Genomic DNA, 17,057 nt, shown 5'->3' on the forward strand with positions numbered 1-17,057 from the left:
CTTCTATTGAACTGTAATTTAAAACTAACCATAGAAATGAACATGAACTGAGACAATATTGTTGATTTGAGAAAACAATATTTGATTTCCTCCAATTGCCACACCAATAAGCAGGACACTGTAGGGAGTTGAACCCCATAAAAACCAGGCGTGCCAACCACTGGTGTTTTTGTGCTAAAGGTGCATTCACACCGACTTATTAACGTTTGTCGCCGTCTGGCATCGAGTTCACATACAAAGTCAATGCAAATGAGCGATTGAGCATATATTTGCCCAGGAGAAAAATCGCTGGGCGTCTGAGCGACAGAGACAGAGAGATAGGGCAAAAATTCGCTCGTCGCCCGAGATGAAATATCCCAACTCGAGCGAAATTTCACTGCCAACAGTCGCTTGCTGCTTAACGCCGATTGGCTGCCGTAACCCCGGAGTATTTATTCATTCTTGCATCGGGGGAAAACACAGTTGTGTTGTTTGCGTTTTCATCCTACGTTAGAGCTGTGTGCTGCTTGTTTCTTGACAGTGAAGATCTCGTCTCTCAAGCTCGCTGCACCCCACCCACATCTATCAGCGGGCCGACACAGGCAGGCACATGCACACATAGACATCAAAGGGGGCTTGAGCCCCTGCCTTTTTTTCAGTCTGTAAAAAGTGCCCTTTCCTGACCATGAATGCAGCATTTCTAATGGGGCTTTGTATGGAAAATGCCCTTTCCATGCCGTCACTGAAGGCAGCATTCAAAGAGAAATGCCTTTTCCGAGCTCTCTTGGCCTTGAATGCACCATTTATAATAGGCCTCTGCATGGACCAGTGTTTTTTCAAGCCGCCCCTGAAGGCAGCAACCCCAAAACGGGGGGTATGTTTGTCAAAACAAAGAATTATACAGAGAGCCACCCCCCCCCCCCCCCCCCCCATTTCAGTTTCATGTTGAAATTTCGGCGGTGCAGACAGCCAGGCATGCAGCACCCTGTAATGTCATTTTACACCCCACCAGCCCCGAGATGTCGAGATCACCTCTACCTGGATGTTAAGCACCAAACTCAGCCTTCATGTGCTAGGAGAGAGCCCCCAAAACATGGAAGTCACCTCGATGCTTTTTTATGCTTTAAAGTCTGTGTTTATGTGCCAGGGCACTGAGGGCAGGTCTGGAGGGGATGCAAATCACATCTTATGGTGGTCTATGTAGCAAAAACTGAGTTAAATAAGTGCAACTGTAATTTGGCTTTGTCTGATATCGATATGTATTACGTAGCCACTAGCCAGTGATGACTGAGTGAGCCTCATTTATGGCTACTGGCCTGGGTAGTTGTTGTGGCTCTTGTTCGACTTAAATGAATGAATGAATGAATGAATGAATGAATACATAAATACATAAATATATAAACCACCCAATAAATAAATAACCAAAATATAGGGAACAAATGCAGAATTGTTGCTCTTGAAAATATTTTTTTGTCAATGTGTCTCCTGATAAGGGCAAGGTTGTGTAGTAACAATAATGCTGAATTGCTTCTAGAGCTTCATCAGTGACAGAAGTCATACTGCAGACCCCTTCCGCTCCCCCACCCATGTGAGCCTGACAGGTAGGTGACGGGACAAAAGGAAGAGCAGTTACAGTACATCACACATGAACAATGTCTCTAAGTCTTTGTCACACACTAATTAATAACTATTAATTATTATTATTATATTAAATATATAATATAAGTTATTATTATTATTATTATATTATATACACACATATTAATTGTTATATTAATTAACTATTCATATTCATATTATATTAAAGGGCCCATATTTTGCTAATATAATGTATTATTATTTTATTGTTGGCCTCCAGTAGAGTAACTTATTGCATCATTCATAGTTGAAAAAACTCTGTTTATCTTGTACTGGCTCTCACTGCCCCCTTCAGTTCACCCTCTGACTGAAACGCTCTGTTTTAGGTCCTGTCCCTAACCCCCACCCTCCGGAAAATACTCCAGGAGGGCAGCGCGAGGAGTTTTTGTGTTTGGCCGCGGTACGTGATGCCCTGCTCGGCCAGCCGCCGAAGGAAATGTCCCGGCACAGCCCGGGCCGAGCGAGCGGAGCTAGGGGATAGATAGCTAGGGGGCATGTACAGCATGCATAAATAAAATATAAAACTAGAATAGAAAATATAGAGATAGAAATAGAATATAGAATAGAAACTTCTGCCTGACTTCCTCCAAAACAATGTCATTACCGTAAGTGACTGAATGTAGTCATCACAAAAACATAAAGTACAAAAAAACATATTTATTCTAAAAAACGCCCTGGCGGGAAAATGAGTCGGGCGCTTATTATGCTAAATCAATTTGGACCCGGCGGTAAAGGGAAGACCCGGCAGCAATTAGAGTACAGGCGCTTATTGGAAGAATTACGGTACTTTAAATTGTCTTTACATCTGTCCAATTGAACCAGAATGACGGAATATGCTACCAGAAAACAAGAAACCAAGCGTCTCAATTGGGGTAAGCTTCAAATTGGTCAAGCGTCCACGCAGCCAGAACGTAAAAGTATAGGCCTTCCGCTTAAGGATTTCAAAATAAAATCCTAAGTGCTTTATTTGTTTCTCCAACGGTGAGAAGCATTTTATTCTGAAAGTAAATCGTGGTATTTCCGTTGCTAGTCTGGTGTAACTGTCGCTATTTTGTCACAGCCCAATAATACTGTTGTGTTTCAGAAAGGTAACGTCCGTTTCAATTTCTATAGAGTGATTACATTGATTAACTGTTTATCTGGCCATGACAATATCCAGGCTTAGCTATATGGAGGAGATGTCCACAATGGACGGTGATTATGATGAGGATTATTATTATTTTATTATTATTATATATTTCCCCTTGACATGGAGATATCTCATCGCCATGACAGCCTAAAGCAGACAAGTGTGCCAAAAGCTGCAGTCAGTTCAAATGGCAGACTATAAGATAAATATGTAAGCAAACTCACAATAAAGCTAAAAATTCTGAAAATCCGGACTGTTTGCTTTCTTATAAACAGGATTTACTTGTACTTTTACTTTCAATACCTTTAAGTACATTTAATATGAAAAAATACTTTTGATACTTAAAGTGTAACTAACCCCCAAAACACTTTTTTCAGCTTTTAACCAATATATATGACTTTGGGGGTGATGTGTGAAGAATTCTGGTCAAAATTTCCACATTTGACACCAAACTGTTGCCATTTGACCATTTGTATCATTTTTCAGCAGCATATCTGGCATAAGCGCCCTCTAAGGGTGGAACACTGCTTTTTTTTCTTTTCTCAAATTAATGGGATATTAGGAACACACTGACGTCACAGTGTTCCCAAAGACTATGGGATTTCAAGATAATTACTCCCCTACCCCCCCTGTACCCTTTCGGCTCCTCAGAACTCCAAGCCTATTCCTATTGAAGTTTGCTCTTAAAATACTGAACCAAACGTCGTCAAAGTTGGCACATGTCTTAATTATAGTTAGTTTCCCGCTGAATGTGTCACTACTTTATTAATATCTTACCTGCATAAGCTCGAATGATGATGTTTATATTATCAGTCCGAGTTGGAAGCACTGTCTCCAGCCCAGGCAGGCGGGAGCGGGCGGGAGAGAGTCGTACTGTAAACCTAATGCACTAGCCCCAAGCTCCGGGGGCGCGCGCAGCAGCAGCTGGGCTCTCTCGGACTCGGCCAGAGCAGAGAGAGCACAGTCTGACATTTCCGCGGCTATCAGTCCGACTTGGAAGCACTTTCTCTCGGCCAGTCAAACGGGAGAGTCTGCTCTCTCATGCACCCGCGGGGGCGCGCGCAGCAGCAGCACACAGCAGCAGTGAGGGACATGTAAAATATAACGCTATACTACGACGTGACAACGTGACAAAGCTTCTCTAAACATATCGGCTAATATAATATCATCACTGTGTACAAGCAACGCCAACTTTTCAGGAAATCAAGTCAGCAGAGCAGAGCGACTGGCTCTGTCTGTGTGTGTGTGCTCCTCGGGGGGATTTGGATGGGAACAGTCTGTGAGGAAGAGCTCTGCGCTGCCTCCTGCGCCCTGAGAGGAAAAATCAGAGGTGCTGTAACTTTCAACAAGAATCACGAAAAGCCCCAAAACGCAAATTAAAAACGGATTTCATTGCGCGGTTTATCTCTAGTTAGACGAGGGAATTACGTGGAGAAATCTCGCATTGTGTTACCCCAGAGCGAGAGGTTTGTCCTCACTGTGCTGTGTGCTGTGAGCAGCGAGGCTCTTTTAACGTAAGTTTAGACAAGCCACGCACACACACATGGGACAAAATGGGACAAAAATAATTAAATTTCTAGTTCGCCACTGAATGGCCAAATTGATATCACTTTCAACCATTTTGAGCAACACTCTTTCCATACAGACCACCAGCGTTGGCTAGTTGTTGATATTTATAAAAGATATTGCCCCTCTCAAATAAATTATTTTTGAGGCGGTAGGCAAACTGTAATGGCGTCCATTTCCGAAAAAAAATCTTGACTTGAACACAGCCAAAGAGTTTAGTATAGACAAGAGCATATGTCATTTCTTGGTTTTTTCCATTTTCAAATCACTGTTCTGATACATATCTGGGGGTTAGTCCCCCTTTAAGTAGGCTACAGAAAATATTAGCTACTTTAAGACTTTTACTCAAGTAATATTTTAATGGGTTACTTTGACTTTTACCCAAGTAATTTTCTGGTAAAGTATCTATACTTTTACTCAAGTATGGATTTCGAGTACTTTATACACCACTGAATATAGTTTGGATTCTTGGGCGACAAAGCATGTCAGGCTAGAAGGAAGACACTCTTAAAATTAGAATAGCAGAATATAAAGCAGCAATTCGTAATAAAAATCTAGATTACTCAATTGCCCACCATTATGTCAAAGCTAATCACGGTTCACCAGCCTCATTAAAGTTTTGGGGTATAGAAAAAATCAAGATCTCCCCTAGAGGTGGTGATATAGTGAACAGACTACTCAAAAGAGAGAGTTTCTGGATTCATGAGCTGAACTCAGTAGAGCCCTTAGGTTTAAATGAGGAACTTAACCTGTCCTGTTTTCTATAATTGCACTTTACCATTATATTGTTTTTAACATACATTGGTCAATCTGCTGTATTTCTTGCAGTTGACAAACTACTGATTTCTATGTTGGTTTGTCTTTGAGGTTACATCTACTTTACTATAATAACTGTATTTTCCTTGTATTCTGTAACCAGGCAAAACCCTGGTTGAGTGATTCACCTCCTGAACTTTTTCAAAGGTCTTTTTCTAACCATTGTTGGTTTTAATGTATTTGTCATCTTGCTGCTATATATTTTTGCATTTGACAGTTAATACTGAATTCTTTGCTGGTCTGTTAATGTGGTGATAAGTTGTATTGGATGATTGATTGTATGATTTGGCAGCCAGCTTGCAGATTGCTTGCTCCTCCCCTCTGCTCCTCATTTAAAACACACTGTGAATCCAATGCAAAGCTCACTCTGAAGAAGACAGTGTCGAAACATCAGTGTTTGATCTGCACCTTATAATAAACCATCTAAAGACGACCTGAGTGCTCCAGTATTCTCCTTCTGATACAACTGAAGACGCGTCAGGTCTTTCTTCCGGTCTTTTACTCAGCGTGACTTCCTGCCGGTCACGCTGAGTAATTAGAAGTGGCAATCTAACAAGAAACAAGACCCAGAAGTTTTCACCGCTACAAAATTCAGAAAACTAGAACCTACAAAAGTAAAAAACTATTGACTTTACATGCAGTAACTACACTTTGAAGTTCGCCTTGGTTTTTGTTTGAATTTTGTAGTTACTGCAATTTTCCCACTCTTTCCATAACAAAGCCCAACATAATTCATGTCACTCCCTCATGATGGCACAATCCTGGGGGAAAGAATTGTGAAGCTTGCTTTGAAACGCAAATATCCAGAAAATGGTAAGGATTATGATAAACTAGATGGGTTGTAATAGCCTAGTTAGTAACTTTCCTACCTGCTCCCTGAAGGCTTTAGTGCTTGTACACCTCTCACCAATCACCAAGGCATAATATTTTTCTCACTGGGAATCCCTCTGTAATTATCAAATCCAATCAGTCTACCAAACTGTAGTAAAACAAATGAGTAAAAAACAAACGCTAGCTATCTGACATGTGCAAGTGTACAATCCGTTTAGTTAATCCAGTTAATTTCCGCACTGCAGACGTCCAAATTGTTAATCAATGAGTCTTCAGTGTCTATCATCATAAATCATAGATGCTGTATCTCTAGCTAATAATCCATAAGAGATAATGTTCTCCAACAGGAACTCTTCATCTGTGGGCTATTATCAGCTAACCCAATCATAGTAGATAGTGATAATAGTTTGGTATCACTAGCTAGCTCATCAGGATGAGCTTTTTAATTGCTGCATAAATTATCATTAAAACTCTGAGTCTGTAATTCATTTTATTCAACATTTTTAATATGCTATGTTCTTGTATGTATTATCAATCTCAAAAGCTGATCTGATTTGTAATGAAAAACTGCTCTAAATTAAGATAATAAAAAACAGTGCTCATCAATTCATTGTGTCAGAATGATGACCAAAAGCCACACAAACCAGTGGTGAAGATGATGCTGACAACGATGACATCAAGTGACTTCAGAAATACTTAATGTACCTCTATACATATTTAATAAGCGCATTACCACTTTTCAACCTATAATTCATTTGGCTGGACAGTAGTGATGCGCGGGTCATGGTTTTTTAAGGCCCGCCCCAACCCAACCCGTCATTGGAGCCAGCCCGCCCCGCCCAGCCCGTTAAAATATCTGAAAATTCCCAACCCAGCCCAACCCAGCAGCCCGCAACGGCCAATTTAATGTAATATGTCTCTGGACTCAGGCGGAGCACAGCGGAGCTTCCAAGGTGTGCAAAGTAGCTAATAACTCTGTGTCTCTCCCCCCTCTCTCTCTCTCACAGACACAGACACTCACATGCTGCCGTGCGCGACAACAGTTGTAGCCTAGGCCTACTATACTGCTCTGGATGAGTTGCGCTGCTGCTTTCATGTCAGTCTTTCTTCAATTAATCCATAGTCTTCAGATAGCGCGACCGACTACGCTTCCCCAAAGTGCGGATGGCGTGACCGCAGTGTTTCAAATGGAGGTAGCAGGTATAGAGGTAGGTACTAGGCAGGCTACAGAAACAGTTCTTATTCTTCCCCATTTATTTTAATTACCTCATGCGCTCTCAATTGGCCATGTTGCAGTAGTAGGCTACTAAACGTAGTAGTGCAGCAGGTGCGCACACGGCTTGCAGATACGGCTAGACTCGCTGTCTGATTTCTTTGAATTACCTCATGGCACTCAATTGTTCACAGCCTACTCACGTTGCAGTAAAGTTGACAAATAGATCACAGTCGAGTCCACAACAGAAAATCTGCGGTGGCATTATTATATGGACACTTCAAATAATAATTACAGCTAATAATCCTTCCAAAATGTTTGTTTTGAGACCACATAGGTTACCTCATTGAAGCGTTTCTTTACTCCATGTAGGTTATAGAGAGTGCAGCAGGAGTCTTGTCTGATTGTGTGTACCTACGTGTGAGAGAGAGTTAACGTCTTTAAGGTTAATTACTCTGCGTGTTTCACTGCTCTAAATTATTTAATAATGTTGCTTTGTCACGTTCTGAGCCTGCCCCGCCCGCACCCGCGATATTTTCATAATTTGCCAACCCGGCGGGTTCTGGGTGACCCGCGCATCACTACTGGACAGTCTAAAAACCTTAAAGCCATTTTTCTCAGTTCATTGTTAGCGTAGTTACTGTGGTTAGGCTTTATAGGGCAGTGTAGCCCTACTGGAATCATCTATAATATGCGCTTTGATGAAAGATTAAACATATGTCATTAAGGGTGAACAATATTTCAGAAAAGCAAAGTCACATAGAGGCAGTTGGAAATTGAACACTTGTGTGTTTTAGGTGATCAGTCAACATCAAACACGTAGTCCCTCTCAAACAGTAAATATGTGCTCTGTTCTATCAGCAGGATGTTCCTGAATGTGATAGGTAAACATGCTTTTCAATGCTTACCCTTGTTGCATGCTTCTGTAAACGGAGTGTTTTGGGGCTGTTTGCCAACAGTGTTCTTTGATACCTGAGCCCTCTCAGTTTCTCTGGTTTCTGTGTAATATCCTGCTATAGGATTCCTGGAATTGTTTGATGGCAAACTGGTTCCAAAAAGTAAAGTGGCCATTTTAGAACATCTTCAGCCGCATTTGTCATTCAATCTACATTGTCAAAAACATAATTACAAGCATTTCACATGCCCCGTTTTCCTTGTTTTCAGGTCGCAGTTCAAAACAAATTAGCGTTTCAGTTAATGGGAATCAAACCGGACTTACCAGGGGGACTTAAAAATCATATTTAAGACTAATCTCAAGGAGATAAATTACCGTTTTAGGGAGTTTTACAGTTAACTCTACTCATCTAAGTGTGATGACGCTCAATCTGATCTGAATTTTGACTCTTGAAACACCCAAACTTTGCGACACTGCCAGAGAGGACTTAAACTCTGATTTCACATTGGAAGAAATCATTTCTGCCATTAAATCATTTCCATCAGGCAGCTGGGCCGGATGGATTTGGTCCTGAATTTTATAAGAAATTCTGTGATATTCTCGCCCCAGCGGCACTCCTCAAAATATCTAGCTCTAAGAAGGACAAAGTCTTACCTAAAACTCTGTATGAAGCTAACATCTCTCTCATTCTAAAGAAGGGGAAGGAGGAAGCAGATCCAGCCAGCTACAGACCCATAGCGCTCCGGAATTTTGACAGAAAGGCAATCACTGAAACGCTGCCCGGCTAAATAGACATTTGTCATCCATCATTCATCCTGACCAGACAGGGTTCATCCTGAATAGGTTCTCTTTCTCAAATGTAAGACGTCTCCTCAACACCATATACACAGACCACAGACGATTTTATCACTTGACGCACAGAAGGCGTTCGATCAGGTTGAATGGCCTTATATGTTTGAATCACTGCGCAGATTTGGGTTTGGTGATTCATTCATATCCTGGGTAAAGCTTATATATGCTAGTCCAGGGGTATTCAATTAGAATTCAGAGAGGTCCAGTTCGAGAAAATTTCCTCAAGCAAAGGTCCGCAACATCATAATGTCTAACCTGCGTTATGATTCAGTGCCATAAAATACCCTAATAGTTGTATCAATGTCTGTATGTAGTCGGCAACAAAGAACAACTCATTAATTTCAACAATGTTTTTTCAGTTTTCACATTTAACTGGAGGGATTTTAAAATACTCAAATAATAAATAATTCTTATTTTCAAAGAAAATAAGGGCTGCATTAAAAAAACACATATAGCAGAAAGCTTTTGAAAATGTAAAATAAAGTGCTTAAGAAAAATGAAATAAAAGTAGCAGCTTGAGTTTCCCTTTTTCTGGTTTTTGCAGTCTTATCTCAACATATTTGAACAATTGAACAGCTTTCCTCTTCTGTTCTGACTGCGAGTAAATGACTAGCTGACTAAGAAGTCATACTTTTGCAGCCTGGGGACAGTAGTTGTACTGGGAGGGAGGGAGACTAGCCAGCCACAGACACAGAGACAGACAGACACACACACACACACACACACACACTAGAGCAGGGCTACCCGGCCGTCGGACTCGGAAGTCGCGTTCGGGCTCGGGCCGGGCTCGGTCACGTAATGAGTCACTTGTTTTTGCCTTAAAAATATATCTATCATCAGCTCCTGAGCTAATTTACTAGGTTAATGAAAGCACTTGAAGGCATCGAATGAAACACGCCCAGACATGCACTCTGCTGCTCTGCCCGGAGTCAGCTGCGTGTCGGCTCACCGCCGAGACACCGTGCAGTACTTCTTTCAGCGATGTGGGATTGTGTGTGGCTAACACACACACACACACACACACACACACACACACACACACACACACACACACACACACACACACACACGGATGGAGCGGATATGTTTTCTCAAATGATTCACAGTGCTTCGTTTGGTAGTGGCGTTTCACATTGCCGCTTTTAATGAGTGCAACGGTCTCGCAGCAGATCAGACAGACAGGCTTTGAACTGCCCGTGGGGAGGATAAACATGTACACATCTGTCCATTCTTCATTAAAAACTTGGTTCTCTGTGTCCGCTTTTCTCTTTTTAGAGCACGCCATAGCCTACTTCTCACCTATTTCTCCAACGTTTCTCGTTTTTTTTCTCCCCCGTGTGTGTGTAGCGCTGCTCACACCAGCTGTGACAAGCAGAGAGGACCCGCACGGCAGAATCTTGGCTGGAAATTTCATTGGCCGAGTAGCGTCACGTGGGACTCCAAACCAGTACCGTAAATGCTAGAATAGCCAGAAAAGCTGCGCAATTTAAAAATACAAAACACAGCAACATTGAAGAAAAATCTCAGTATAATAACAGCTTATAGGTCTGGGTCCGCATAGGACAGTGTCTCGGTCCGGATTCGGACCGCGGTCCGCCTATTGGTGACCCCTGCGCTAGTCCAACATGTTCAGTTATAACCAATGGTGATAAGTCAGCCAGGTTTCCATTACTTCGCTCCGTCCAGCAGGGCTGCCCTCTTTCGCTGGGACTCTTCGCTGTTGCGCGCGAGCCCCTTGACTTAAAAAAACGTGGTCACCCAGGTATTCCAGGACTGAAGGTCGGCGGTATTGAGACGCATATGAGTTTGTACGCCAACGACGTAATACTATATCTACATACCTCAGAACAATCGATCCCCCCTCTCATAGAATTAATCACCTCCTTCGGTAAGCTGTCTGGATACACAATTAACTGGACAAAGAGTAACTTTATGCCTCTTTCCAACAAGTTAGGGGTGTTTTGAGTCTTCCAGATGTTTCTGTCCACACGCCAATTTGTTTCAATTGTTTTTTGGCTCCATGGTTGGTCAATGATGTATGTATGTTTTTTTACCTTGTTCGTATATTGTTCTATATATTTTTTTTATTATAAACAACGCAGACTTATGCCTCCGCCATTAGTTCATTCTTGAGTCCAAATTGCCATTTGAGGCAAATTGGAAGAAATTCCATCAGGGCGCTCCTGAGATGTTGCGTTACAGAGCTTGGAAATTGCATTCAAGAGGTCACAGTGACCTTGACCTTTGACCTTTGATCACCAAAATGGAATCAGTTCATCCTTGCGTCCAAGTCGATGTTTGAGCCAAATCAGAAGAAATTATAACAAGCTGTTCTTGAGATATTGCGTTAACGAACTTGAGAATGGTGTTCGTGAGGTCACAGTGACCTTGAGGTTTGACCACCAAAATGTAATCAGTTCATCCTTGAGGCCAAGTTAATGTTTGAGGCAAATTTGATGAAATTCCGTCAAGGCATTCCTGATATATGGCGTTAACAAGCTTGAAAATGGCGTTGGAGAGGTCACAGTGACCTTGACCTTTGATCACCAAAATGTAATCCGTTCATCCTTGCGCCCAAGTCGACGTTTGAGCCAAATTGGCAGAAATTCCATCAAGCCGTTCTTGAGATATCGCTTTAACGAACTTGGGAATGGCATTCGTGAGGTCACAGTGACCTTGACCTTTGACCACGAAAATCTAATCAGTTCATCCTTGAGTCCAAGTCGATGTTTGAGGCAAATTTGATGAAATTGCGTCAAGGCATTCCTGAGATATCGCGCTAACAAGCTTGAAAATGGCGTTCGAGAGGTCACAGTGACCTTGGCCTTTGACCACCAAAATCGAATCAGTTCATCCTTGAGTCCAAGTGGATGTTTAAGGCAAATATGATGAAATTCCGTCAAGGCATTCCTGAGATATTGCGTTAACAAGCTTGAAAATGGCGTTCGAGAGGTCACAGTGACCTTGACCTTTGACCACTAAAATCAAATCAGATCATCCTTGAGCCTAAGTGGATGTTTAAGGCAAATTTGATGAAATTCCGTTAACGAACATCGGACGGACGGACGGACGGACATATGTACGTACGTACGGACAACCCGGATCCATAATGCCCCTGGCCTGGCTATTGCCGGCGGCGGAGGCATAAAAATCATAATTAAAGCTGGAAATAAGGTCCAGGTTGTAAAAAACCTGAATTCTCCTTTAATCTGTTACAATACATCTCTTCCCCTATGGGGATTAATGTCATATTGTGTACTCCCTGTCAAATAAACTAATAAACTAAACTAACCCTAACCCTAAAAAACGAATGACTTGCAGCTGGTGGGGGCGGAGTTTCTGTAAGCCGGACAAATGGAGTTGGATTTCTCTGTGGTAAACATACAGTATAGCGAAGGTAAACACTGTCCATCCGTTTATATTAACAACATTATAATGATACAAAGTGGGTTGATCATCGGTAAAGCCATCCTTTAAAATGATTGACCTGATGGAGAGCAGGATGGAAATGTATCCCATCCGGCTTCCTTGGAACTTCTTGGTGAACCGGTTGGTGCTGTAATAGGATTCATGGGTCAGGTCCACTGTATGCTTAGTTACTGTATATAAGTGAGACAACGCTTCATTATTGCAGGACATCAGCTCCATAGAGATACGAGGAACATCCAGAGGTGCACAACAGAGGCAGAGACACCACAGACATCATGAAAACTATTGCAGCTTTCTTGGTGGTGCTGTGTCACCTGCACATCAGTCATGGTAAGTCATCATCTGATACTGTATATTTTCCTGCAACATAACAGAATAATCCACTCACTGATGATGATTTCCTCTCCACAGCCTGGAACTGTAACGAGGGCCCAAACCTGTCCTATGCCAATCAGATTGACGCTGGACAAGGACAAGTGGTCGCCACAGACAAATACAATCGCAACTATTTCCTGGGTGGATCCACCTGGTTCAAACTGCCCTCAGCCAGCCTCAAGCACATCACAGTGGGACAAGGAGGGATGTGGGGCGTCAGCACCAGTAACTACGTCTACAAATTTGTGGGTGGCTACTGGAAATATGTATCTGGAGGTAAGAAGGGGAGAATTTGTTGTCATTTGCATGCCTTCTTTCACCTTGGGGAAGTTGGGTCATTGGTGCAGTAAAGTGTAGTAGATAAATTACCTTACTGAAAAGATACACACACAAAAAACAGAACATATTAAAAACTTCAGATACAGTAGCCGACTAGCCGTGTTTGGAATGGTTCACTCACTCACTCACTCACTATTCTCCAGGTGGTGTTTATCATATACTAATAATAATATGGGGAATGATCAAACAAGTTTCAGACACTAACTCACTCTTCTTCTCCTTTGGTAAACATGGCAGCATTGCATTGTGGTAGATAGGAGAACATGTAGGGTACATTCTGTTCACTAGGAATTGCAATGCATTGTGGGTATTTTATATTAAGGAGTTCAAAATGGCCAACACACTATATAGTTCACTATTTCTGTCATAGTAGGGACCGGTTTCGAACAGGGCTAGTGTCTTCATTGTGCCAATACATTGCTCATGTGAGCTAGAAAGAACCCAGACAAACAGATTTACAAAACATATTCATGAAGTCAGGACAGCTGACTAAATACAATACCTCTGTGTTTTTCCTTGTTTGCAGGTCAAATGAAGCAGATTGACGCTGGTAATCTTTTCACTGTGGGAATCCACACCAGCAACAACTATGCCTACTGTCTACGGAGTAGCTACACTTTGAGCTTCAGCAAGGGCTCTACCTCCTGGAAATACTGGTATCGTTATTATATCTACTTCAGCTGCGGCCTCTATGGATGCTGGGGAATATACAAAAGCCCCAACTATGTCTACTTCACAAAGGTGGGAAACTGTTTGCAGAGCCCATGAAACCTTGGGCCCTATCTTGGTACAGGCGATATCCCCTATTTGCACTTGCGCACCTGTTCTAGTGTGCCTTAAGGGCAGGGAAGATAGTGGTCCGCTTTGTGCATTTGTCCAGGTGTTATGCCGAGTTTTGCACCCCCGCCCGGCAGTAGCTAAATGCATCGCCACCTCACGGGAGCATATTGTAATGATTTATAGAGAAATGTAACTGTTTAAAAGTGATATAATTGTCTGGGTAGACGTGACCTCCCTGATTTCTAAGTTAAAACAGCCCAGAAATATGTTGGGGATGCAATTCTCGGCGGGGAGGCGGAAACGTTCACGGCATGTGCCGCAAATTAGAGCCGTGCCAAATCATCTGCGCCCCCAAAATGGCAGCGCAAACGGGATTTGGGCGGTCTCAAATAGCAGAATTATTCACAGGTGTGGCCAGGCAATGCCTGGGCATTACATCAATAAAAACCAATTGAATTCCCGTCTCGCAATCGCTGTTTGCGCGAGGCATGCAATATGCTGTAATTCTCTCCATGCGTAATAGAGTGGACTCACTCGTGCCGAGGACAGAGAGAGATGGAGAGAGCTTATTGACAGATAGTCTGTGGTGCCAACGACCCTCCGGGTTATGGAGGTGAATAGCCTATGTCCTTTGTCCAACAAGTTTTCTCAATTAATTTCCCTCTTTGCGATGTGATAAAAGTTTCTCAGTGAGTTATAGTTGATTGCCTCACTGAATTATCTGCTAATACCCAATTTTAGCAGCAGAATTTGATGTCCTGGCATAGCAAGGCTGTGCGTAATGACATATCCAAAAGGAATTTTACTCTGCACTGCGCACGGAGATCATGGTGCGCTCAAGCGCAACGGGGTATTTAGCGCGTAAGAGAGGTGCTTTTAAAAGCTCTTAGCGCAAAGTAATTGCGCACTGCTGACGATAGGATAATGCCATCTATCCCCACATTTTTGCGCTGAGACGCCTAGTTCGGCATGTGGCAGGCCTATGTCCAGTCAAATTATAACAGGCATGCGCTTGTCCACGCCCCCAATTTACATTGCAGCGTTAAACGAGCGCAAACACTAAATTACCGCTTTTGCGAAGATAGGGCCCCTTAACTCTTATGCTATGTTTATATTATTATTATTTAGCACATTAATCGAACACTCATAGATCATGACTGCCATGATTCGGTAGTTACTGATATATATATTTTTTTGTGCAACTGATGGCAGTCGTTCTGATGTTGACACCTCTTTACAGGTGAATCCGTCTACCTGCGCTATCTCTAGCTGGAAATATATCTCAGGACTGTACTTGAAAATGGTTGAGGTGGGCAGTGACGGCAGTGTCTTCGGAGTGAGCGCGTCTGGCAAGGTCTACGAGAGGTAAGCCATTTCTCCACACGATCAGGTAACAACACCCAAGAGGGCAGTCTTTACTGTGATTGTGAGCCAAATACCCATACTATTGTGTCAATATAATAATGATCCCAATAATAAACTAGAGGGCACTGGGCAGAGTGCATGCTACCTAGAGGGCACTCGGCAGAGTGCATCATGCCACCACCGGCACTTTCAACCTCTCTACAAAGTTGTGTGGTGTAGCATAAATCCGTTAAAGTTAGGTGTGTTTTTGTGATTGCCATCAGCCATTGTCATGCCCCCTTTTGACCAGTGGGCGGACATTAATCAGGTCTACTGTAAGTTGGACCGTGTCCTACTTTTCTACAAAGTTTCGTACAAGTTTGTTCATGACATATCCTGACAAACAAGCAGGGGCGAAAACATAACCTCCCGGCCAACTTGAGCATATATATATATATATATATATACAATAATAATAATAATAATAATAATAATTTAACAATTGATTGGATTTATATACAGTAGCACCTTCCTCAATACTCAAAGCGCTTCACTCAGGGGAGGGGAAGGGGTGAGGGAACTGAACTCATCGAGCACTGATGATCAATTGACAGACTTGTACATTCATCTCCTCTCTCAACAGAACTGGCATCTCAAGCAGTCTTCCATATGGGAGCGCATGGAAGTCCGTCCCACTTTGCAGCATGAAGCATGTCAGCTACGACCTGGGAATTCTCTGGCTCATCACCACCTCTTCTCAGGTCATGCGGTGCACACGCTAATGTCAGACGCACAGCGACGTACAGACGTACAGTTCTGTGTAACGACAATCCAGTCCTTATCTGCTCTATACAATATCTTTCTCTTTTAGTTATTCAAGAAGTGTGATTTTCTTAGGACAGAGTAAACTGTTTAAAGACCCCATAAAGTCATGTTCTAAGATGTATGTAAAATATTCTACTTTGAATAATAATTTGTGTCTCATATGGTCCCCCCCCCCAAAAAAAAAGGTTGAATTATCTTGTTACAATTCTTAAAATCTACTCCTTCTCCATCATTACAAAATGATAGTGTATTATAGAGTCTGCAAATATATTTCATCTCAAAAGTTTTCCTGCTGGACACAAGATGTCTCCTACTTCACTGTAAAGTCCATTCTCAGTGTATGTGCACCGGAGGCTTCAAGTTTCCACATCACAATTAGTTAAATATTGGACAGGGATTAGCTTCAACTATTTGTGACATCTCAAATCATGTCCCGCCCCTAAAATTGGATGTTCAATGAATACAGAGAAACGTTCCACTTTCAGCAGATAAATGTGAAAACAGCCTTCTAGTGTCAAACTAACTCACAGACATCATTCTGAAGCTCAAACACCTGAAGGAACAAGAAGAAAAACACATTTTTGACTTTAGGGGTCTTTAAGTGTCTTTTTTTAGAGAGATTACTGGGGGGTTTCTTTTTAATATAGAGCAATATAGAGTTTTTTCCTGTTTTTTCTGTCTGTTTTGGCTAAACTTGTCTAACAATATGCATTTGCATGTAATGCATTTCCATTCAAGCTGAATTAAACTATTTGCATCCAACCGGTTGTTATTGTTGTTGGTGGTGGTGTGTGTGTGTGTGTGTGTGTGTGTGTGTGTGTGTGTGTGTGTGTGTGTGTGTGTGTGTGTGTGTGTGTGTGTGTGTGTGCGCCCGATTTGCAATAAGATTTGGCTGGTGGTCATTTTGGACCCTGTGGAACACAGGATAACACAGGATTTACAGCGCAGCTACACTCAATTAAAGCCAAACCCTCTAATTGACGACAGACATAAATGAACATTTAGTCAAAATTAAGGGCTGGGACCATAAGGGATCATTTCAGTCC

The 17,057-nt window shown here is 42.2% G+C and overlaps 1 protein-coding gene across 1 annotated transcript; it reads left to right on the forward strand.

The window, feature by feature from the left end:
• The first annotated feature begins 12,522 nt into the window (after positions 1–12,522).
• LOC310782473 (fish-egg lectin-like) lies at positions 12,523–16,773 on the forward strand. The gene is made up of 5 exons (XM_083643147.1): positions 12,523–12,678; positions 12,760–12,999; positions 13,589–13,803; positions 15,083–15,207; positions 15,830–16,773. Exons 1-5 carry the CDS (start codon positions 12,624–12,626, stop codon positions 15,966–15,968), a joined length of 774 nt encoding a protein of 257 aa, XP_083499273.1. The 5' UTR covers positions 12,523–12,623; the 3' UTR covers positions 15,969–16,773.
• Positions 16,774–17,057: the final 284 nt, after the last annotated feature.

Source organism: Poromitra crassiceps (assembly GCF_964638095.1).
Source record: "Poromitra crassiceps genome assembly, chromosome: 9".
Classification (NCBI taxonomy): Eukaryota; Metazoa; Chordata; class Actinopteri; order Beryciformes; family Melamphaidae; genus Poromitra; species Poromitra crassiceps.